This window comes from Mauremys mutica, chromosome 7, assembly GCF_020497125.1.
Source record: "Mauremys mutica isolate MM-2020 ecotype Southern chromosome 7, ASM2049712v1, whole genome shotgun sequence".
NCBI lineage: Eukaryota > Metazoa > Chordata > Testudines > Geoemydidae > Mauremys > Mauremys mutica.
Genome location: NC_059078.1, coordinates 21,903,561 through 21,927,873, shown reverse-complemented (window position 1 = coordinate 21,927,873; position 24,313 = coordinate 21,903,561). Strand labels below are relative to the sequence as shown.

The following is a 24,313-nucleotide window of genomic DNA, read 5'->3' as shown; positions in this document are numbered from 1 at the left end:
TGGTGCTAGCTGTGAACTGCAGCAGTGGTGTGAGGCCCTGGCCTCCTGGGTCACCCAGGAGGGCTCCTCCCCTGGGCTAGAGATCCTGTCCCATTGTCATGCTGGAATTGCATGCTGCAGGCATCTTGAGAAAAAGCAGGGAGGGGCCTGGCCCCAAGGACAGCAAGTCAAACAGGAAGTGAAAATGAATGGCTCTTTTAAACAGTGGGCTTAGAGCATGGCCATCAGTGATGGCTGTTCAATGTCCCTTCCCCGGGGGTGTTGGTGAGCTGGTACTGGACTGACCTTTGGGGAGTCTCTTGCGAATGCACTCTCCTTGTCCCATGCTGTGTGAGTGCCGCACTCTAGCATGGGGTGACAGTCCTGGAGGAGCTGGTTTTTGAGTTGGGCTTGCTATCTGTCCTCCTGGAGCCACTTCTCAAAGTTGAGGAGCTCAGCGCTTTCCCCATATGTTACACCCATGCTCTATGGATTTATAACCTCCCAGGGACTGGAGCAGGTTCTGAGCCCATCCCTTGCCAAAACCTCCCCTCTAAATTCCGAGCTGCAGATGGAGCCTCTCCAAACAGAATCCTTCCGAGGCCCAAGTGCCCCACTCTCCTCAATGCGTGTCATTCAAAAAGGCGTCTCTGTTGGCAGTGTTTGACTTCATGTGCTCCATGCCTGGGCTGGGCTTGGTGCGAGTGCGCCACACCTGGAGGCTCCCTGAGATTGGGCTCTGGAGAGGGAAGTCCAGCCGGGCTGTTCGCTGGGATTACGGAGTGAAGGCATCAGGCATGCAATGCTCTGCTCAGCCATTGCCCCACCCAGACACGGGGGGCTGGAACAATTTGTATAGTGGGGTGCTGTAAACCCTTTATATAATGGAAACCATTTCAAGCCAGGGTGTGCAGCAGCACCCCCTGCACACCTAATTCCAGCACCTATGCCCACATTGGGCCTTGTGGGTAACTGAGCTCACCCGTGCCTGGCTGAAAGGCTTCAGTCGTTTCTCTTCAGTCCCCATTCCCCCTCCCTTTCTCCACATCTCCCAGAGCCTGGAACCCATGGTCAGGGGCTGTTGGACCAGGGGTTGTCAAGGCAACACCTCTCCTCCCACTGAGGTGAAGACAGAAGCAGATTTCACGGTTCAGGGAATTTCCCAGTTCCTGACCCCAGTTCCCTGCGGTCTCCCCCACCCCCCCGCATCCCCCTATCCCTGTCATCCTCTCTTAGCACCACATGGCTGGGCCTGCATCGGAGGCTGGAGGGGACATGGCACAGACATTGTATGTTGAGTGCAGAAACCTGTCCTTCCCCTCTCCTCTCAGTGCTGTGGAAATGAGAGACTGACACAGAGCTGCAGCAGAGCCAGGCGGGTTTGTCTCAGAGGTCCAGGATCTGGGAAAGGGACATCCTAGGAAGAAGGATAAAATGACTCCCATCAGGGGCAGGTCTGGCAGAGATGGCACAGGCAGAGTCCAGCTGTGGGGGTGAGGCCCATTCCTTTCCCCGGCTCACCTGCTGCCTCTTCTGAGTGTACTGCCTTTTCTTTTTGTTTGTTCACAACATTAGTGAGTCTGGGGGAAGGTGATGGATTGGCAGCCACTGCATGGGAACAGCCAGGGAGAGGCAAACACACTTCCTCCATACCCCGCTCCCCTTGCTGTTGTGTTTCAGACCTGCCCAGGACGGCCCCTGTAGGGGAGAGAAGGGAATTTGGGCTTCTTGGGTCTTGCTGTCATTGAGGGGGCCAGGCCAGCTGTGAGGAGAACGGCTTTTCTGGGGCAGATATGTGAGTCAATAGGGATTGGATTGAGAGCAGCATTTCTGGGCCCGCAGGCCAGCTGTCTGAGGATGACCACTCTGAATCACAACTGACCTAGGGCTGGATCGGACCTGGTGACCTGAAGATGAAAGGTCCTGTATCCTGTTTCCTGGTCTGAGGTGGCAAGGAATGGTGCAGATCAAGAGGGCAGGGCTGTGGCATTGGTTCGCCAGATTAATTTACAGATAATTTCTCCTGCCTCTCATCAGTTGTGGAGCAGCATCACAGGTTGCGGTTCAGTGCTCTCCAAACCAGGCTTTGGAGCAGAGCCTGGAGCAGGAGCGCGGAGCAGTGGAGCTGCAGGATTTTGCCTGGAGCTGGAGCGGAGCCGGAGCACAGCTCCAAATGGAGTGTGTGTGTGTCTGACAAAACCAGGCTCCATCCTCTTAGCTCTGCACCAGTTCTTCCCTCCATGGGCACTGATGGTGATTCCTCTGTGCCTTCCCCTCTGCCTTTGGAGGCCACCAGGAACGAGCCCTTTACCAGGAACTGCCTGCCTCTGCTGCTCTCCCATCTCCCTGGACAGCAGCTACAGCGCTTGGTGAAAGGAGTGCTTGGGAAAATTGCCCTACATTTGTGTCTGCCAGTGCTGGGCACTGGCTGAGCCGCAATGGCTCTTGGCTGCTGTTCGAGCTCCCTTTTGAAAAGACTTCTCCTGAATCTGCAAACGCAGGAGAGTGTTTAACCAACAAGGCCGCTAGCTGATGCTGGCAGGGGATCTGCAGTCCAGCTGCAGCTGCCAAACCTGCAGAGGCTCAGCGGGGGGGACGATGACACACAGGATTCTGTTCCCTTCCTCCCACGTGGGAGCATTGCCTGGCTGGCCGGATGCATTGTGGGGAAGTTCAGCTTCCGCTGCTGAAAGCACCAGGCAGACATTGCTCCAATTGGCTGTGTTAACTCCTGTGTCCCTGAAGGGAGTGTACTGCTGGGCTGTTAGCCCGTGAGCTTGGAGCTTGCTGCCTGCGGGGACAGCATGGGCAGCATCTTCTCAACCCTGCTGCCTGCTCTCGGCCCTGGAGGTAGAGAGGAGAGTTCAGCCTCTGTTGCCCACTCAGTCCTTGGCCTCTCTGCTGTGACTGCCAGCAAGAGGACCAGGTGGTGCCAGCAGTGATGGTGCCTTATGTGAGGTAGCTGTTCCCATAAAGTGGGCTCATGCCGCTGGGCAGACAGCAGACAGGATTCACTTTGGGTCACTACCATCCTGGGTTAGTCACCCTGAAAGGAAATGTTTAATCTCATCTCTCCCCGCTCTCAGTGATGTGAGCCAGTTTTTCCCTTGTTAATGTGGTCTTGTCACCTGGGCTCAGCCGTTTGGGGGATCGGTGGAAATTGGGAAAGGGACGGGGCATTATAGAAATGCAGAGACTTACCCAATGCCCTGAGTGGAAGGGGTAGGAGCAGCAATATTAAGCAGTGTGTTTCCCGGAGCCTTTGGTATGTAACGTGAACCTGTTTGTCTTGGCAGATCCTTGGTTTGGGAGTGTGCAAATGGTGGTGTCATTGCGGGAAGGTCAGGGCATGGCATCGGGCGTTCCTCTTGTGTTCCAGAGTGGCCCTTTCCACTTGATATCCTATTGCCGGTGCTGTGGTGTTGTGCTAGGCTGGGGTTTTCTCTGACCACTCCAGTGGTCCTGGCAGGCTCTGTTTTAAATCAGAGCAATCTGGGAGTGGGATGTGGGAGAGGGAATGCTACGTACCCTTTGATACCCTGGGCGGAAGTTGAACCCAAAGATAGGGAGTGTCTGTGGCAGGGTTTTGGAGGATGACAGCAATTGTGTCCCTGGCTAAAGGGGCCTGGCGTGGTTGGTGGCCATGGGTTGGGGCCAGACCTTGCAGGGTTTGCTTGCAAGAACAGTTCCAATGGAACCAGTGAGGCTATAGTACTTGCATGGGGAATGGTTCTGGTTTTCTAGGCTCACTGGGCAGCTCAGTGACGTTGGATTGTTAAACGCATGTCCTGCGTAGCCTCTCTGGCATGTTATTTGTTCTGGAGTTGGGGTTGTGGAGCAGGATGAGGGAGCTCCTTTGTACAGATACTCCTCCCCGAGATGGTGAGAGATTAGGGAGCCAGTATTGTGAACTGGATGGGCCCAGGGGCTGGTAATTGCCAGCCAGCTGCCCCTATGTCAGCAGTGTGAGGAGACATTTTGCTGTGGCACCATAGATTGGACTATTACATTGGCCAAGGGGGCAGCTCTGTCTGCTCCACTCTGCTGTCGATGGGCCCTGGCACTGTCTCTGATAGATGCTGGTTTGCAATGTAAAAAATAGCTCCTTAGCCACTCAAGCACGTCCTAGGCAGATCAGAAACTTGCAGGGGCGGCTCTAGGATTTCCGCCGCCCCAAGCAGGGCGGCTCGCTGCGGGGGGCGCTCTAGCGGTCACCGGTCCCGCGGATCCGGTGGACCTCCCGCAAGCATTCCTGCGGATGCTCCACCGGAGCCACGGGACCAGCGGCCCCTCCGCAGGCACGTCTGCGGGAGGTCCACCGGAGGACCTTCCGCAGGCATGCCGGAGCCGCCTGCCGCCCTCCTGCTGGGACGCCGCCCCAAGCGCGCGCTTGGCGCGCTGGGGTCTGGAGCCGGCCCTGGAAACTTGCTTACCACCCCCCTTCCCCCATTCAGTTCCTCTCTTCCTCTTTCAGTATGTCATTCAGCCCCATCTGATGCATGAGATCTGTAACTGCAGGCAAAGCATGCTCCATGATAAGCTGTTCAGGGCCACTGGTGTGACATGGGGCTGCTCCTGACTTTTTCTGCACCCAGGAGCCATAGATCCCCTAAATACAGCCACTGAAAATAGCCCTTATACATTCCTCTAATACCTTGCCAGCGCAAAGCACTCTGTGAACTCTGTATAGGAATCATCTTCACCCCCTGCTGAAATGCCCAGCAGCTTAGGACAGGAAGTGAAGAATGGGGTGTCTGTTGGAAGCTGCAGGGGGAAAAGTGTGTGTGTGTGTGAGAGACACATTCCCCTGATTACAGTGTGTGTGTGTGTGTGTGTGTGTGAGTGACACATTCCCCTGATTACAGCTCATTGAGATGCAACATTTCCTTTCTGAGAGTGACCTGGGGGTGTGGAATGGGAAAGTGAACAGGTGTGGAGATACAGAGTGCTGGACCCCCTGAAGGCCTCTGTACAGATCCAAATGAAATTGTGCAACTGCTCCCCAGGACTACGATAAAAGCCAGAAAGTAGAGTTCCTATACTGAGGCCCTCACGGAGACGTGGCCTCTGCTAGCAAAGGTCTGGTGCTCCCTGGTTGACTGCAGGCAGGGCTCATGATGACATTGTAACCCCCTCATGACACCAGATCTGTTTTGGAAGGGGGTTTAGGGATTGTTGAAACCAGCAGTGAGGGGGTTATATGGAAAGGAGCCTTGTAGCCAGACTGAGCCACGAGACCCTGTGGGGAATGTAATTAGATCTGGGAGTTGCTGTTGCTTGGGCTCATCTTACCTCCCAGGCTCAGTCTTTGTCTTAAAAAATCCAGTCCTGTGAAGGCCAGTTTTTGCCTTTTATGCAGTGTTGTAATGGGCCAGGTCTGCACGCACAGCTCCCCCAGCTCTGCTGGAGTGGGGCCCTTGCTGGGGCGGGTCCTCGCACTGAATTAATATTCACTCTCCTGGCTTTGGAGCTCACTGCAGAGAGAGGCAGGGAGCCAGCCAAGCTATGGGCTCTAATCACTGCTTGCCCACCCGGCCCCCGGGAGCCCAGCTCAGTGGGAGGTAGGCAGCCAACCTGGTTTGAATGCTGATGGGATTCCCACTCCTTCCTCTCCCATCCCTCCCCCTGACGGTATTTCTCTGGCTAGAAGCTTGGGCTCAGTGGTGGGTTTCTAAGTGCTGCTCCAGACGTGACTGAGGCCGGGAGCCTCTCTGCCTCACTCTCTTCTGGGGGCTTGGATTAGGGAGGTTATTAGGGAGCAGGGAGAGGCTGTTCCAGGACCCAACTTTGTGGTTCAGAGACACTCTCCCCTCTTACTCAGTATCAGTGTCTCCACCTCCCACACCGACCACCCCCCACATATTAAACTACTGCCTCTCCTGAGGGACCTGAGCTATTGAGTCTCAGCTACAGCATGTGGCATTGGGCTGCTCTTGGTCTCCTTCTGTAAGGAGTGTGGGGTGGTGGAGCTTTCAGGCAGGGATCTGTGCTTGGTACAGCCTCTCTGGGGATTTGGCAGGATTAACCCTTTGGAGGGTGGGAGGAAACATCAGGACTCACTGATTGAAAGAGGTTCTCCTATGTGTTCAATCTGGGCTCTCCACGTTCATCCCCCACTCAGCCACCGCTCTTGAGACTTGCCCGAGAATCCTTTGTGTCAGCTCATATGGCACTTGTAGGAGATAGGAGCATCCCTTGCCTTTGAGTACAGCCTGAGGTGGTGAGAGGCTGAGCAGATCTGCTCTGGCTGGGAAATGGGAGCAGGCAGACTCATGACTCCTTTGTAAAACTACTGCCAGCCTCCTGTCTGGCCTCAGACTGAGAACTGCCAGCATCAGTGAATCCTCTGGTTGGGAGAACAGCATTGAGGGGAGTTTGAGATACTGAGTAAGGGCAATGACCGTTCTTTGCAGGAGCCAGATCAGCAATTCACCAGGGACGGCCTGCGAGTCTGGAGAGCTGTTTCCTGCAGAGGCTGGAATAGCAGGGGGCGATGCAGGTCAGGATGGAGGGGCACTGGCAAAGGGGTGTCTGGTGGTGGTGGGGAGCTAGGGGCTGGAGTACTATAGATCAGGAAAGGGGGGTATCGATGGAGCTGCAGGTGGGAAGCCAGGTGCTGAAACAGCTGGGAGTGTTGTTGGCAGCCTGTAGGTGTGGGGTGGACCAGGGCTACAGCCAGTCTTGCATCTTATCTCCTCTGTCCAGCCCTAATTGCTCTTCCATGGAGCCAGGCACCTCAGTGGTGGAGGGAAGGAGTGGGATGGGGTGGGGAGGGGTCCTTGCCAGGCTCCACTGGGAACTGTTGTGTTCAATCGTTGCTGTCCTGTGGTAAGAGGCCTGGGCAGCAGGACTGTGTTTGGAGTCTGCCGCTATCTCCTCCTGTCTGGGAGGCCTTTTCTGCTCTCTGTCGGCCCCCTTGTGCCCTGGGGTCCCTCTCAGAGAGCAGAGCCCACCCGCACCACCCAGCACCGAGGCTTCTCAGCAGACTCTGAGGTTCCCACCTCTCTGGTTTCCCGGTGCCCCAGGGCTAATCTGTGACTCCTGCCTGGGCATAGCTATGGGTATGTCTGGTACCAGGCTGCTGTGTGTGAGCTCCCAACTGCTTCTGAGACCACAGCTTCCTGCCCCACCCAGGAGCAATCCCTGGGAGAGAAAGGGGATGGCGGAGCTCCTGGCTACCCCCATGCCTCATTAGCAGCCTCTAAGCAATCTGAGGCAAGCCCCTAGTCGCTGCCCTGACCCCTCATCATGCCCCTAAGTGATGATGTTTCCCCGCTCTCCTTGGCTGCCCTGGATCTGGGGCAGGAATGAGCCAGTGGTAGCGAAGAGGGGCTCATATCATTTCCTCACTTCGTTATTGCACTAAGTCAGGAGCTCAGTCCCCCTTGCACACAGCAGTTTAAGCAGTGTCGATGTATTGACAAACGGCTCATCTCTCTTTCCCTTCTTCTCTGGCAGCCTCTGCAGATTGACGACTATTTCTGTGGCCAGGATTTTAACCAGCCGCTGGGCGGGACGGTGACCATCGAGGGGACAGCGCTCTTTGTGGATAAGGAGGATGGCATGACCTCGGTGGCTGCCTATGACTACCGGGGACACACGGTGGTCTTCACCGGCACGCGGAGTGGCAGGATCAAAAAGGTAGGTAGCTTACTGGGCCGGGGGTGAGGAGGCTGGTTGGCTGACTACCTCCTTTGGGGGAGGGGCAGGATTTCAGTGCTGTGTTTTGAGGCGCGAATGGTGTATGCAGGATGGGGAGTGGCAGCATTGATGAAGGCCAGTTCCCTTCGCTCTTGTCCACCAGGCATATTTATTAAAGCAATTGTTTATGGCAGGATTATAAGATGGGGAAACTCCCAACCCCCCGCCCCCCTCATTCAAGTCCCAGTCAGCAGTGTTAGTGGGAGTTCCCTTCGCACAGTCTCTCCTAGGGCTGGGGTGTTGGGTTCACAACATAGCAAGGTATCCCAGTACTGGTGGTTTCCCTCTGTACCCTGTGTGCTTTTATCATTGGATTGCTTTGCCACTGACCCGAGAGGGGCTGCGCATGGGTTGTGTATGCGCTGGTGACTTGATGCCTGTGGTGCTTCGTTGGTGCCAGGTGGCAGTGCTGGCATGTGTGAGCTGGCATTTCTTGGGCGAGGCGAAGCTCCTTCTCTTGGCACTTCTTAAGTTCAGAAACTCCTCCTCACTGTTGGCTTTAAGTCCTGAATTGGGCCCAAATGGTTGAAATAAGATGGAATGGAGAGGGAAAGGCCGGAAATCTTGTCAGGCAGGGTCAGTCCTCCAGGGCAAAGAGCCTTTGGCCCAGGCTGGCACACTCAGAAGATCAGCAGGGGAAGAGCTTTCGTCTTGCCATAGCACCTGTGCTTAGCTTAGACATTCCTGGGCCTCATCCCTGTCCCATTCGGCTGGGTGATGTGACCCCAGAGGGGGGTGACATGTTTCTTAGACCGCGAGTATTGAACAGTGAGGTTGCTCCCCTCTTCCCTGCCTGCATTGCTAGCATCGTTAAGCTCCCATCCCCATGCCATGCTAGGCCCTGCTGCAGCCTCTGTCTTGGGAAAGCCCTGAGGTGATGGTAATGCTCCACGGGGGGAGTGGAAGGAATCTAATAAGCTTCTGTAGAAGGGGAGTTCTCTTTGGGGCTGCAGCGTGCTCCAGCCTGGCTGACCTAAGCCATCTGTGGGCAAAATTCCACAATGTGGGGGAGACCTCTCTTCCCCAGTGAGACAAAAGGCTTCTTGTTGGTGGTAATTAGCAAATAAATCTGTGCCTCTCATTGCATCTCCACGAGGCATGGATTTCCTGTTATCATAACATCATTCCTATAATTACAGCTGAATCTTCCCTGTATAAACACAGCGCACATTAACTGCATCCTCCACCAGGCTAAGTCATGTTGAGGGTCCTGGTACAGTCCTGCCGGAGGCCTGAAGTGCAGGACTCAGCTGGAGTACCCAGCCCTGTTTGTTCCTCCAGAGCCTGGAGACATTGCCACTTGGGCCTACCCACTACCCAGCCCTGGGGATCAATGGCTTGAACTTTGAGCTCCTTTTGGCATCTTTGTTTTCCAGCTAAAATTCCTCCTTTTCTAAAATGACTCACTGGTATGTAGAAGCAAAGTCAGCTCTTTAGAGATATGGTGCAGTGGGGGGTGGAAGCACCACATTTGCTGGCAGGGTGGGGTCCGTTGGCATTGGGCTGAGCAGTAGTCACCTTGGAAGGCCTGAAGCCATTGGCAGCTGTTTACTTGCATGAATTGACAACGTGATAGGCAGGCCACGTGCTCCCTTGGGGTCGGTGTTTACATAGCCAAGTTAATAGGGGGATTAAATTAGAGGGGGCTGCAGCCCTCCCCTTTCGGCGAGGTGGGGAAGGATTTCAGGCTAGTGGGAACATTATGCACAAGGAAGGCCAGGTGGTTTTACCTAGGGGTTTGGACTCTCAGGGTGCTGTACAAACATGAGCTAAGTGTTCTTCTAGCCCCTCTACCTCAGGAGATGGTCCCAGTGTATTCCCCATTTTGCAGATGGGGAAACTGAGGCCTAGTGAGATGCAGTGACTTGCCAAGGCCACTTAGCAGGCCAGTGGCAGAGCCAGGAGCAGCGCTCAGAGTTCCTGGCCCCTGACCCCTTGCTGGAGCCACATGACCCTGCTGCCTCTCTATTTGGCTGTGTACAGTATGTTGGACTTGACCTGTGTGGGTTTCCTCTGGGCCACTAGTCTGTGATTAGCTGTTTCCACTCTGGTGTGAATGGCACAAATCCCTTCACCCCTGTAAGAAGTGCTAGAGGAAGCAGACTTTTGCTGAGGTGCTGATTTCTGGTTCACTGGGTCGGAAATGCAGTGATTGGCCCAAGGCCAGTTCAGGACTGAACTAGGAGTGTGGTTAAATCATTATGCTGGTGTCCGCCTGCGTGGGGCCAGTGCTGGCAGAGGGGAGCCCTCTGTGTGTGAGTGGGGGTTAGACAGAGCTGCTTGCACAGCCCTCTCCCCAGTCTCCTTGGCTTGGCTCCAGCGGAGCTGAACAGCCCCAAGGGGTCCCAGCCATCATGGCGTAATGCATACACATGCTGTGCTGAGCTCAGTGAGATCTCTGTTGCTCCCCCGTCTCTGCTGACTGCCAAAGCCCAGCATCAAAGGCAGCATCCAGGTCTCTGATCCAGCCTCCCATGCTGGCTGGTGGCAGGACAGAGACCAGGCTGCTGGATTCGAGACCCCTTTGCCAGTCAATTTGGGGATTTGAAATCATGATGAGCATGAAACTGGCTTCTGGGTTGGTGTGGGGAGAGGCCAACTGAGAATCATAAAATCATAGAATATCAGGGTTGGAAGGGACCTCAGGAGGTCATCTAGTCCAACCCCCTGCTCAAAGCAGGACCAACTCCAACTAAATCATCCCAGCCAGGGCTTTATCAAGCCTGACCTTAAAAACCTCTAAGGAAGGAGATTCCACCACCTCCCTAGGTAACCCATTCCAGTGCTTCACCACCCTCCTAGTGAAAAAGTTTTTCCTAATATCCAACCTAAACCTCCCCCAGTGCAACTTGAGACCATTACTCCTTGTTCTGTCATCTGCTACCACTGAGAACAGTGTAGATCCATCCTCTTTGGAACCCCCTTTCAGGTAGTTGAAAGCAGCTATCAAATCCCCCCCTCATTCTTCTCTTCTGCGGACTAAACAATCCCAGTTCCCTCCTCAAAAGTCACGTGCTCCAGTCCCCCTAATAATTTTTTGTTACCCTCCGCTGGACTCTTTTTCCAATTTTTCCACATCCTCCTTGTAGTGTGGGGCCCAAAACTGGACACAGTACTCCAGATGAGCCCTCACCAATGTCGAATAGAGGGAAATGATCATGTTCCTCGATCTGCTGGCAATGCCCCTACTTATACAGCCAAAATTCCGTTAGCCTTCTTGCCAACAAGGGCACACTCTCAATTCATATCCAGCTTCTCGTTCACTGTAACCCCTAGGTCCTTTTCTGCAGGACTGCTACCTAGCCATTCGGTCCCTAGTCTGTAGCAGTGCATGGGATTCTTCTGTCCTAAGTGCAGGACTCTGCACTTGTCCTTGTTGAACCTCATCAGATTTCTTTTGGCCCAATCCTCTAATTTGTCTAGGTTTCTCTGTATCCTGTCCCTACCATCCAGTGTATCTACCATTCTTCCCAGTTTAGTGTCATCTGCAAACTTGCTGAGGGTGCAATCCACGCCATCCTTCAGATCATTAATGAAGCTATTGAACAAAACTGGCCTCAGGACCGACCCTTGGGGCACTCCGCTTGATACCGGCTGCCAACTAGACATGGAGCCATTGATCATTAGCCGTTGAGCCCGATGATCTAGCCAGCTTTCATCCAGCCCATACTGCTTTAACTTGCCGGCAAGAATACTGTGGGAGACCGTATCAAAAGCTTTGCTAGTCAAGAAATAACATGTCCACTGCTTTCCCCTCATTCACAGAACCAATTATCTTGTCATAGAAGGCAATTAGGTTAGTCAGGCATGACTTGCCCTTGGTGAATCCATGCTGACTGTTCCTGATCACTTTCCTCTCCTCTAAGTGCTTCAGAATTGATTCCTTGAGGATCTGCTCCATGATTTTTCCAAGAACTGAGGTGAGGCCGAGTGGGTGGCTGTTGGCAAAGAGAAGAGAATGTGTGTCTGGATGGGTGGGAGGTTAGTCTCTGAACACCTTTCCCCCACTATCTCATTCTTCTGGGATGCATCAGTTGGCAGCACTCTCCCCCGACTTGGATGCAACAGTAGGCAGTCCCCACGCAGTTAGCCTCCTGCTCTATCTGGGATCCTTCCCCATCCCTGGTCTGGTGGCATATGTTGTGAACCCCGGATACCGAATAAACCCAAGAAAAAAACAGAGACAGAGACCAACACCTACAAAATCTCCACCAAGCATTCTCAAAACTACAGTACCCGCACGAGGAAATAAGGAAACAGATCAACAGAGCCAGACGTGTACCCAGAAGCCTCCTACTGCAAGACAAACCCAAGAAAGAAACCAACAGGACTCCACTGGCCATCACATACAGTCCCCAGCTAAAACCCCTCCAGCGCATCATCAGGGAACTACAACCCATCCTGGACAATGATCCCACACTTTCACAGGCCTTGGGTGGCAGGCCAGTCCTCGCCCACAGACAACCTGCCAACCTGAAGCATATTCTCACCAGTAACTGCACACCGCACCACAGTAACTCTAGCTCAGGAACCAATCCATGCAACAAACCTCGATGCCAACTCTGCCCACATATCTACACCAGCGACACCATCGCAGGACCTAACCAGATCAGCCACACCATCACTGGTTCATTCACCTGCACGTCCACCAATGTAATATATGCCAGCAATGCCCCTCTGCTATGTACATCGGCCAAACTGGACAGTCTCTAAGGAAAAGGATAAATGGACACAAATCAGATATTAGGAATGGCAATATACAAAAACCTGTAGGAGAACACTTCAACCTCCCTGGCCACACAATAGCAGATCTTAAGGTGGCCATCCTGCAGCAAAAAAACTTCAGCACCAGACTTCAAAGAGAAACTGCTGAGCTCCAGTTCATCTGCAAATTTGACACCATCAGCTCAGGATTAAACAAAGACTGTGAATGGCTTGCCAACTACAGAACCAGTTTCTCCTCCCTTGGTTTTCACTCAACTGCTAGAACAGGGCCTCATCCTCCCTGATTGAACTAACCTCGTTATCTCTAGCTTGCTTCTTGCTTGCATATATAAACCTGCCCCTGGAAATTTCCACCACTTGCATCCGAAGAAGTGGGCATTCACCCATGAAAGCTCATGCTGCAAAACGTCTGTTAGTCTATAAGGTGCCACAGGATTCTTTGCTGCTTCCAAGAAAAAAAGGGGCCCACACAGAAAAGCTGTGACCTCAGCTGGTGCAGGGAGAGTCGATGAGGCAGCTCTGGGCTTGTGTCCACGATTTGGAGTTCAAGGTGCAAACCTGCAGTACTGGGGAGGGGAAGAGATTGTGACCCTCTGCACATATTGGGCCAAATTCAGTCTTGCTGTAAGTGGGGACAGTTGCATGGACTCCAGTGGAAGTGCTCTTGCTTCCACCAGGTCTGAATCCAGCCCATTGTCCGTAGTTCCTTCTGTCAGAGGATCTCAAGGCATTTCATGAGCATTAGTGAATGAAGACACCTCACACAGCCCCACTGGGTTGGGTCAGTATCCTTATCTCAGTTTTACAGATGGGGGAAACTGAGGCACAAAGCAGGTTAGGGACATGCCCAAAGTCACACAGTGAGCCAGTGCCAGATCCAGGAATAGAACCTAGGGGTCCTTGCAGTCTGCCGTCCGCTCCTACAGCTAGACCACACTTCTTGTAGGATGCTCAGTGAGTGAGGCTTCCCAAAACCCTTGGGTTTCTTCATCTGTTCCGAAGTCTCAATTTCCGTTTCTCTCCTTCAGTTTCCTTCCTCCTCGACGACATCATCTCCATCAGAGGAGGCATCGGGGTCGCTAGCGAGTTGGCATGGATTGTGAGAGGCTTGCTGCCGGAGGCAGCTTGTCCTCCCTTCCTGATCAATAAGGGAGCTGAAGTGACTGGTGTTGCATTTCCACCAGCCTCTCCTGCTATTGAATTCTAAATTGCAGGTTTTAAATAGGTCTGTGCCAGTGTGGTGCAGAGGGAGGGGAGGGAAGTGTGGGAGGAGGATTCATGAAGCCACTGAGACAGTGTTACACATCTAGTTATTATCCCAGGAACCTGACGATTGCTATTTGTCTGGCAAATTTCTCCCTGAGGTGCCAGGTCTTTCTCTGTTTCCATTCCTGCGTCTTCATCTAACTTTTCCCTCCCCCTCTTCCTGCGACTTCTGTGGCCCTGCTGTGGTGGTAGCTAGAGAGAGTGCCCACCCGAGGTACATGGGCAGCCCCCCTGGTTCTGGGCAGCCCCCTCAGGATAATAGAGGATGCAGGGCTGGTCCTGCTGAGCCCTGAGGTGATTTTGGAACTTCAGACCCGCTAGTGTGACTCATGTTCATGTGGAGTCTCTCCTTTCTTTCCATTTGCTTCACTCTGCCCATCTGCAGCCAGAGTATCAGAGCCCCTGCTGCTCCATGGCCCACCGGGTACGATGGGCTCTGGCCCGTTAGGGCTTAAGGAAACAAAATGGGGTTTGATGGGAAACAAACAGGTGGTTCTCCGTCCCATTGCCAGTGAGCAGATCTCCTCCTCACAGTCTTGGTGGGCCTGTTCCTGAGAGAGGCCAAGGACAGGACTCCCCTCCCGCTCAGTGGGCCAGGCTAGGACGCACTGATGGGACAGTGTAGGGGATGTTTCTCCTTAGGCTGTCCTCTAGGGTCCATCGCCATTGCATTGGAGCACCTTGTAGGGTTTTTAAAAGGAGAAGAGCACTCGCTTCCTCCTTCTCTGTGCCTCCTTTCTGCTTTCCCCCAGAGGCAGAGGAAATAGTCTCTTTGGTAAGAGAGGAGCGAGGGTTTGCTTACAATTTGAAAAAAAAATTCTAGCAGGCAGGAAAGCAGAAGGTGGGAATGTTGCATTTAGTTCTGAAAGCAGCGAGGTCTGTGCTCGCTCTTACCCCCATGGGAGCAGGTTTCACAGTCCAGATCCTCCCCAGGGGAGTCCTAGCTCCTGCACTCATCATGAGGCAGCCTCATTGGTCACCCATGTCATCGCTGCAGCCGGGAGCTTGTGCTGTGTGTGCATGATGGGAATTTGCCATAGAGGCGGGTGTTGTCTGCGTACTGCAGGCACTTTGGCCTGTGTTTTCTCACCAACTCTGCCCGGGTCTGTCTGGGTGTTGAGTAATAAGGGGGAGAGGAGTGAGCGTCGTGGGGCTCTGCAGGTGAAGGCTTTGGAGGTGGAAGAGCAGTTACCCATGACGTCTCCCTGGGTGCTCTCCTGAAGGAAGGACCCAAGGCATTTCAGTGTATTTCCGTTCCCCAGCTGCGGGGGTGTTTGGAGATCAATGATCTCAGATGACACGAAGAGGCCCAGCAAGATGAGCATGGCTGGACTTTCCTCCTCAATGGATGAGGGAGGTTGGCCACAAGAGCAGCATGTGCTCTTGGTGTCCCTTGCTCTGACTCTGTGGGACACAGGGCTGTGGCTGCTGACAGGAGACCTTGGAGACCGTGCTTTGCCAGCTCCTGGATTGCTTAGAAAGGGCTGTAGTGGTATGTGAGGTCTCTCGGGGGAGCAATGGGTTTTTTCAGTAGTCATTGGATTATTATGTGCTTCAGAATGCGTGGGGATCTTGACCTCTTCTTTGGCTAGAAGCCCTCAATCTCCAGGGCTGCCAATCTAGCATCCATCACCAGAATAAAATCCACCCAGATATTGGTACAATAACAATAAAACCTGGGCTTCAGCTGGCTTTGAAAGCCCACTCTACTGAGCCCAGTTGGAGGGAACCAGAAATGTAAGTAGGGGGAGCAGAGGGCTCTGAAGGTTTGAGGGAGTACCTCTCATTTGGGGGAGGGTGGATCTTTTTTCAACCATTGCACCTTCAGGGCTCATGTGCTGAAGGCTGCTGAGTGTGTGTGCGTAGGGGAGGGGTGTCCTATGTCCCCTACTCTAACCTTGGAGCATTGCTGTGGGTGTTGTGGGGGGCGCAACATAGAGAGCTCAGCTTCCCCCAGCCGGGGCCGTCTGGCTGGACTGGAGGATGGGGAAAGTGCTGCCTCAGCAGTTACCTGATCTTCCTGGGGAGCCCGGTGTAACCAGACCCTGCCGCTGGCTGTCTCTGCTGCCTCCTCTGGAGTTGGAGTAGCGCTGGCTCAAGTCTCAAGCAGTCTGTTTTCTGGAGGCTGAGTCTGCTTGGGAGATTTGGCTTGTTGTGTGAGAGGGAGAGCGGGATAGGCGGTGCGCTTGCTTCGCCAGTAGGGTCTCTGGAGGGTGAGGAAGAAAGCCTTGTGTAGGTCACTCTGTAACACATGCTGGGTGGTGGAGAGTGTATTCTGGGAGCCCCACCCGGAGAAGTAGCCACTAGCTTGAGGGCATGGGATGAGGGGAACACAGGCATGCAGGCGGTACACATCTCCTCTGACCTCCTGCTGCTTAGAGCCCTGGATTTTCATGCCCCAACCCTGTGGGGGTTGCACCAGTTGCCCCTTGCAGGAGGCTGAATGGATTGTGGGGAAACCTGGGAAGAATTAAATAGGCACCAATGGTATTAGTCCAGCTTTCCCTTTATATATGTACCTGCCAGGCAGGCCAGCTGTAACCTACTTCCTGGAGGAAGGCGGGACTTCCTGAAGTGGTAGGTTAGTGGGTTATAGGTTGAGTCCTCACCCAGTGCTGTCCTGCTTCCTAGTGCTGATGTGCTTTGGCCAATGGGCTTTATGGAGCAACAGAGAAGAGTGGTGTTATTGCCCAGAGGGTATTGCATCTGTGTGTTGTGTTGGCAGTGGGGAGGGGAGTGTGTGCCAGGGGCATGGGTCAGCTTACCTCTCTTCACTGCAGGGTGTACTGTTCTCACTGAGTTCCTCACAGGATGAGGCCCTTAGCCAGGCAGGTGGGATTGAGGGGCATTGACAGAGCTGTTGGGGAGGCTGGGACTGGGGATCAAGGGGCACAGTGGCAGAGCTGTTGGGGAGTCCAGGACTGGGTAGCAGGGGGGCTGCAGGGGATCGAGGGGCATCCGTATGGCTGCGAGCTTGCCCAGCACCTGCCCATCTCTTAGGAGCCATGAGCTTGCTCCAATGTACCCTTGTCACCTTGGCAAATAGCTACATTTGGCACCACGCTGCTGGATAATCCCCTTCCCCTCTTGGGTTTCTCTCCCTTCCTGAGGGAGGTGAAGCCTCTGTTGTCCTGCCGGAATGTGGGGCACAGCGGGAGAGAAATGGCAAGTCTAAGCCATGCTGCCTGCCTCCTTCCCCTGCATGCTTGGCAGGTGGCCTTGTCAGCCCAGTAGTTCTATCCCCAGCTGTCTCCTCAGCATGGGAGCTGGTGTTGGGTTAGACCCCACAATAACGTGACCATGTAGTGAAAGTCCCCAAGATCACAAGTGTGCTGGTGTCTGTGGGACGTCTCTGTGCCCAGGGAAACCCCATTGCCTGCATGTGAACATCCTGCTCCCTGCCCAAAGCTCAGCTGTCCAAGCAACCCGAGAGCTCGCCCGGGACAGACGGACGCTTCTGCTAGCGTTTCCAGGAGCCCTGCAATGGATGCCGGGTTAAAGAGGATGCGGATTTCGCCATCCGGAATTGAGGGGGTGAGGGTGGGGAGAGTCACTGCTCTGTTTGCACATTCCCTGGATGGCAGCTCCAAGCACTTGCCCAGGCTGTCGCCTGCAGACAGAACTCTCCTTTGTCCCAGGAAAGGGTCACGCGGGCTGGCTTGCTTGCAGGGGCTTCCTAGACAGGCTGCAAACAGTTGCCTCTCAGAGGCTAGGCTGCTGGTCAGCACCTGTTGCTCTTGCAGCTGTAGCCTCTTCCCTGACCTGCACTTCCCCATCCTCTCCCCCCTTGTTTCCCTTGCCCCCTCTTCTTGGCTCTGCACAGGCAGGAGGATTGTGTCACACGCGGAATCCTCCTCTCCCACTGACTGATAAGGAGCCCAGTCTGCCTTCCAGCACAGGAGCTGGCTTTGAACGGTGCCGAGCCCTAGGGCAGGCGGGGAGGGGAGTGACTGGCAGCGGATGGCAGGACAGTCAGGTTTGGGAATAGATGTTTATGATGGTGATACAACTGCAGTAGGAGGTGAGTTGTGTGACCATTGCACTAGCAGGGGGGTTGCAGGTCAGGATTTAGGCCCCTTGGCTGTGTGGTGGGGAGCCCAGGACTGGACTTGCAGGATGTATTGAAGTCAGGAGCGAGGAGCATCATCAGAGCTGTACAGGACTGATATCTAGCAGGAATGGGATGCTGCGTGGAGCAGACCAAGCCATTGAAACCCCAAACAAGTTGGCCCTGCCTGGTGATTTCCCTGCTGTGTCACCAGGCACATGGCTGTCTTTGGAAGGCCCCGTCTCTGAAATGTTGTGCAAGTACCCTCGTGCTGTCTGTTCTCCACAGTCATGGGGTTGTTTTGTGTTCTCTGGGTAATTTTTGCCATTGCCAGGATGAGTAACTGGGGGATGATCTTCCCGAATACTGCCAGTTTTGGATGCAAGCCACTTCCTCTTAGTTCTCCCCGGTTTCTGCTGTAGCCTATCAGAGACCTGTGGGTTTTACCCTGTGATTTACTGGATTTTTAGAACCAGGGAAGTGACACTGTGAGTTGATCTTTTTGTCTCTTTATTCTCTTTGGTGGTTTCCAAAGCAAATCTGCTCTGTACAAGGCAAATGAGATTTGATTCCTAACTCTGGCTCTTGCCAGGCAGTTGCTGACCCCTCTCCCACTCTTGACATTCACTGGAGAATCATGGTTTCCTTGGGGCTGTCTCATACTCCTGCAAAGTGGGACATTATGGGCCTGATGTGCAAAAAGCCACATGTGCAGCTGCAAAACTGTGCTCACTGATGCACTTAATTTGCTCATGCAAACATGTATCTCCAACTGATGCTTATATGCACATGCCGAATGCATACGCAGTTTCACGTATGCTTAGTGGTCATATGAAAAATGCACCAGGAGCTATAAGCTTATTGGGCATGAACAAAAAATGCACCATTATTTGTAACCTGTATCTTCATTCTTGCTTACCACAGTTGTCCAAACGTACATCTCAGATCGAGATGGAGCATTGCGTACTGGGACTTGTAGTCCCATGGGGTCACCTCTCCATGCTAGGAACAGTGTCTGCCATCTGTTCCACATTATGCAAATTAGGCATTGCCTTAGGGCTTCTGCTAAACCCCACTGTGGCCCCCTTGGTTGACCCAGCGTTGGGTGCCACCTGACTTGTTGGGGAGGTAGGATCAGCTCTTACGTTCAGCAGCCAGCTGGCCCTAAGCTTACAATAGCCCCCAATCTGCCGGAGTCCCCAGAAATACTGATGAGGGAGATGAGGCGGGTTCAGAGCGGGTGCCCTGCTGCCTCCTTGCCGCAGGCTCAGGGCTTTAGGGAGCCGGCTTGTCACTCGGATGAGGAGGATTAAGCTGTGAATACCTTTTGGAAGGGGATTAGTTGGGATCCAGGGGCTTTGGGGTCTTAATTTGTATTTTTCAGGATAGGAGTTTAGATGGCTTCTCTGGGGCCACTGGTAGGGAGAGGGAAGTGAGAGTTACTCCAGATATACCCCACAGTCAGTGAGAGCAGAATTTGGCCCAGTGGTGGGATTAGGATTGGGCCCAAAGTTCAGGGGAGCAGATGATTTATAACAGAAGCTGTGGGATCCTAGAGGCAGTTAATGGGAAGTGGGGGAGGGGTTCTGCTGGCTGAGGCTTTGTACACAGCAGCTTTCTTGCTCTCCCCGGTGCATTGGGCGGAGGCGGGAGGTGGTGTTGGGGAGCCTGTCGGGTACATAGTGGTTTAATAGCTTTATTCTTTTACCTGCAAGTGGGCTTGAAGGATGTACCAGGCACTGCCTAGCTCACAGCTGATGTGAAGGGCAAGCGAGGCCAAATCAGAAAGGCCCAGGGCTAGTGCCCTGGTGAGAAGTCCACCCTCTGACCTGTGGCTGCTGGGACAGGCGAGGGTGCTGGGGTCCCTATCAGGTTGCTATTCCCAGAGCCTGCTCAGGGGCTCCATCTTCCATATCAGCCTCTGGATAGGGGGTGTCAGATAACTGTGGCGTCCTCCCTCTCTTCTAGGCTGCTAGAAGGAAGTGTGTCTTTGTTCCTCCCCCCAAGCCTCCTTCCTGTTGGGATGGTGGATCCACTACCTACCTTTCCCCAACTGCTCTGCTGCTGCCAGGGGTCATGTGCAGGAGATGTGCATCTCTGCCCTACCTCCTGGCTGCTGTTTGTCTGGTGGTGTTCCCATTCTCCTGTCCCTTCCCCCATCAGCTTGCCAGGCCTGTTTCAGCAGAGGGGTAAATGAGGGGGCCTCCGTTCATCTATCCCAGTGGTTCTCAAACTTTTTTTTACTGGTGACCCCTTTCACATAGCAAGCCTCAGAGTGCGAGTCCCCATAATAAATTAAAAACACTTTAATATATTAAACACCATTATAAATGCTGGAAGTGAAGTGGGGTTTGGGGTGGAGGTTGACTGCTCGCAACCCCCCATGTAATAACCTCGTGACCCCCTGAGGGGTCCCGACCCCCAGTTTGAGAACCCCTGATCTCTCCCATCCTTAGCCTCCTCTCCCATGAATAGCTCCAGGCCAAGATTTTCCTAGTGACTAGTGACCCTGGTGCACACCTTAATGAAGGGCCTTGTTTTCAGACAGCACTGAGCACTCGCTTTTTGAAAACCAGGCCCCTTTGAGGTCTCTCAGGCTGGGTCCCATGTGCTTACTGCCTAGGCCTCTGTGCCTGGCTCTCCTCAGAGCTTTCCCAAGCAGCGGTGGCAAAGCAAAACTAACCTAAATCTTGTAGTTTCCTGGCTGCCCACAGGGATCCAAAGAGCTGCAGCAAAAATGGCCAAAGCCTTGTGAATTGCTCCTGCCGCCTTGGGAAAGGACTGGGCAGAGAAGAGGCCCTGGAGCTGCCTCTCTGCAGACTCAGGGAGAGGACCATGTTGCTTTGGGCCTCACTTGGAAGGATTGTCTTCTCAGTCAGGAATGAGAAACACTTTTAATTGCTTTAAATGAAAGCTTGGATTTAGTGGGAGTCTCTGGCCTAGGCCTCCAGCCCCTCCATTCCTCAGGGGAAGGTTCCTCAGAACGGGGGAGGAGGAGTGGATTTTTCAAGCCAGACTCTTAAATGGTTTTGTACAAATAAAGGCTGGGAAAGATCTGTTAGAAAGGAAGGATGGTCTTTTTGGTCAAGTACAGGTCTGGGAGTCGGGACAAGGAGTTCTGTGTCGTTGTCCGTCCCTCCGTGCCCCCTCCCCCGCATATGCTTTGTGACCATGGGTAAATCCTTTTTCTCTTGCGCTCTCATTTTCCCCACCTTACCAATGAGGTCTCATTTATTAAAGTTTCTGGTGCACTTTGAGCTGCTCAGGTAGAAAGCGTGAGAACCGGGCAAAGGATTATCATATGTGCCCAGATGCAATGATGACGGGCACTTCAGGGATGTGTTCCCCACCTGCTGCACTCTTCTCCTCCAGCTGCCAATGCAGGTTTGTTCCTTTGGATGTATTCCACAGGGTTTTCATATGTCTCCGAGGATGGGGCTCACACCTCTTGATATGGAGAGGGTGTGTGACAGGCCAGTAGATTTCCCAATATTCAAGCAAAATTTTCCTTTGCTTAATTTAATCACATTTTGTGTAATGGATACTCCCTTGGCCACCCTACATGGACCTTTCCTCCTTGATCTCCACTCCCTTCCTTAGCACCTGCTGAGCCAAGCAAGATGTGGTTAGCTCTGCGTCCTGCCCCACAAATCTTTGCTCATGGTCAGTGCTCTTCTCTGAATTTCCTCGCAGGGGCCGGGCTGGTTTGGAATCACTATCAGTCTGGTCTGGGTGGGCCTGGCGCTGAAGACCTGCCTTGCCCCTTTTATGCAGGATCTATCCTTAGTACAGTGCTGCTGTTCTTCAGAAGCAATAGTGAAGTCTGGCAACAGTGGGGTTAAAGCTGAGTGTTTGAGAGCTCCCAAGGCTGGCACAGTTGAGAGACTGGCTGACCAGGCCTATCGCTCTTTCCCTGGCATCACGGCTCAAGAGGTGTCAGACCGAGTGGCTCTCGCAGCAAGCTGAGCTCTGATTTTGGGGGACGTTTCTTTGTCTAGATCTGCCTGTCCGGTCGCCACTGTAATCCCTTTAACCCTCCTCCCTTCCCGAACCCAGATGGCCCTTGGCGCAAATGCATTAGGGAGTGTCTGTGTCTGGAGTCTGCTCCCCCTCAGAGCTCACACTCTCTGCAGCTTGTTTATTCTCTCCCACGGAAGGCAAAGCTGAGCTGGCCCCACATCTGCTTTTTTTGGCTCATCTTCTTTGCTTGTTTTATTGTTACTGTTATTTATCTGTTCATGCTAAGTGGTCATCCTGACCCCTTTAAACACATATACACGTACTCTCCCCCTCCCCCCCAATCCCTTGTGCTGGGGAGGATCAAAGGGCTCCCATTCTCCCCGCGTGGGACGATGTGGCCATAGGCTTTCTAGGATACTGACTTGGTGAGAGCTGGTCTCACCTGGGAGGAGGTCACAGTGGATGCTTTGCCTTTAAGGTTCCAGATATAGACTCTCCCACCTGAATGCATGGCTCAAGCTCCCCCTGTCCTCTCCAGCATTTGCAGGTCCTCAGAGAAGCTGGGGCGACAGAGGGAGGGCAGGGGAAGGTGGGGGAACCCCCAGAATTACTTGGCAGGGTTGCAGTGCGAGTGGGATGGTAATGACGCTAGTTTGGAAGGAGGGGACCCTGGTGACTTTGGGGGAGGAAGTGCTTCTGGCCAAGGGCTTTGCAAGAATCAGTAGCCTGCTGCATTCCAAGCTGCTGAGGTAGGACAGGAAGCCAGGCACGCCCCCTTCCGCCCTCTTCCCCCCATGGCAGCTTTGCCTCTATTCTGCTCCCAGAGAACAATCTTCTCCCAGTGATTTAAAAGCAAAACATTTTCCCATTGCAATGCGCTTCCCTCTCCCACCCCCAGTGGGTCAACAATTATCCCCACAGGCTTGGCAGGGAGTGCAAGGCATCTGTCTGTCATGTTCTGGGTGTCCCAGCTTTGCTGGCTGGAAAGAGGAGTAGTAAGGACTCCTGGGGTACACAGAGACTGAGGCGGGACAGGGCGCTGGTGGTTAAGCAAGGCTGTTCCCACCTGCCATCTCCCTGAGGGAGGCAGGGACTGGCCCCTGATGCCACTCAGGGGCGGTTGCCTGTCTGAAAAGGTGCCTTATCTTGTCCCTTCTGCCCCCTCTACTACCTGCAGGTCCTTCAGTGGCACTGCTCTGGATGGAAGTCCGCCGCTTCCTCCATCTGTATGCAGGCAGTGGCGGTCACTGGAGAAGGTGTCTCCCCGGGGAATGCAATTCAGCTTAGAGGACGCAACAGAAGTGTTTCTCAGTGGGACTGAGATGGTGGTGGGGATTGAAGGGAGAAGCTGGGATGCTGCTGATCTCCAATGACAGCTTGGTTTCCCACTCTCCTAGCAGAGCAGCCACTGCTGGGCCTTTCAGCAGCTGAAGCAGTGTGTGTGTCTGCCCTGTCTGAGCTACCTCGTGAAGGGATCAGCCAGAACCCCGCTGATTTGCCATGCCGGAACCCTTGCCTTTGATGGAGAGTTGGGTCCACGCCAGTGTCTGGGGCTGGCATCCACCTCTTTGAAGGCTGTCAGTGCATGAGGGGATGGCATTCCCTTTCTTGGTATCAGACACGCACAGACACAGGATTAGCTGGAACGAATCCTCCATATCCCTGGAGGCTTGTCCATTGCACCCTATGGTGCAAGGTGGAGCCTCTTCTGGATGGGTGAGATCTGGCAGAGATCACAGACCAAATGGCCCGGCACAGCCCTGGGTAGTGCACCATGCTACATGGATTGTCGCCCCTTGGCGTGCATCCAGCGAGCTCCAGCCTCATTCCCTATCCCTGCTGGCTGCATGGTGTGTCCAACATGTGGAATCCAGCCCCTGGCTCCTGGGACTTGTAAAAATCGTGCTAACTCTCCTTGTGACTCTGCTTTCCCCTGCCCTGCGGGCAGTCGTAGCCATTGCAAAGGGGAGGAGGAGGGCTGGGTGATGCCTTCAGAGCCAGCGTTGGGCCATGGATGGAAGTGAGTCATTTACCTCCTGGCCTTGGTGCCAGCTGTTTTCTGGGATGAGCAGTGTTTCCCAGCAGTATGGGCTGACGTGGGCAAACCCATCCTCTCAGCAGCCTTGTACCACCCTTGCATACCAACTGGGGAGCTAAGGGAAAGGTGGGGGTGACCTGGCGGCACGTGCTATGCCCCTAGCTCTGCACAAAGTGCTTTGGTGTGGAAGGCCCCTAGTGGGGGCAGCTCATCTGGCAGTGGATCTGTCAATCCCATTCTTGGGCCTGGTGTAGATCTGTAGCTGTTCTGGGCCCCTTGGGCATTTCCTGCTGTTCTGCCCCGCGTCTGCCCAGGCCCGAGTCCTGACCGGCAGCCCCCTACTATTCTTATCATAGCAGGCCCTGACCCAACAGCTCGACTGAAGCCCCTGAATTACAGGGAGGGCTAGTTAGGAGGGTCTTGTTGTTGTTGTCTGAAATCCCAGTTTCAACACTGGGCCTTACTGAATGTGCTGAGGTGTGCCCAGGCAGAGGGCACCTGCCAACTATACCGGGTACGTCCTGATGTTCCCTAGATTGCGCTTGAAGGTCCATGGGCAGGGGAGGCCCAACAAGTGTGGGGGAAGGGCCTAGCGG

General features: G+C 53.9%; 1 protein-coding gene across 5 annotated transcripts in view; it reads left to right on the top strand.

The window, feature by feature from the left end:
- The window catches only part of PLXNA1 (plexin A1), a 290,782-nt gene that overhangs the window by 57,938 nt on the left and 208,531 nt on the right, over window positions 1-24,313 (top strand). For 4 of the 5 annotated variants that reach the window (XM_045025437.1, XM_045025436.1, XM_045025438.1 and 1 more), the window contains exon 3: window positions 7,438-7,620. In XM_045025437.1, coding sequence (XP_044881372.1) covers window positions 7,438-7,620 — 183 coding nt within the window. Of the gene's footprint in view, window positions 1-6,394; window positions 6,479-7,437; window positions 7,621-24,313 lie in introns of those variants that run through there. The other variant, XM_045025439.1, reaches the window with a different exon arrangement.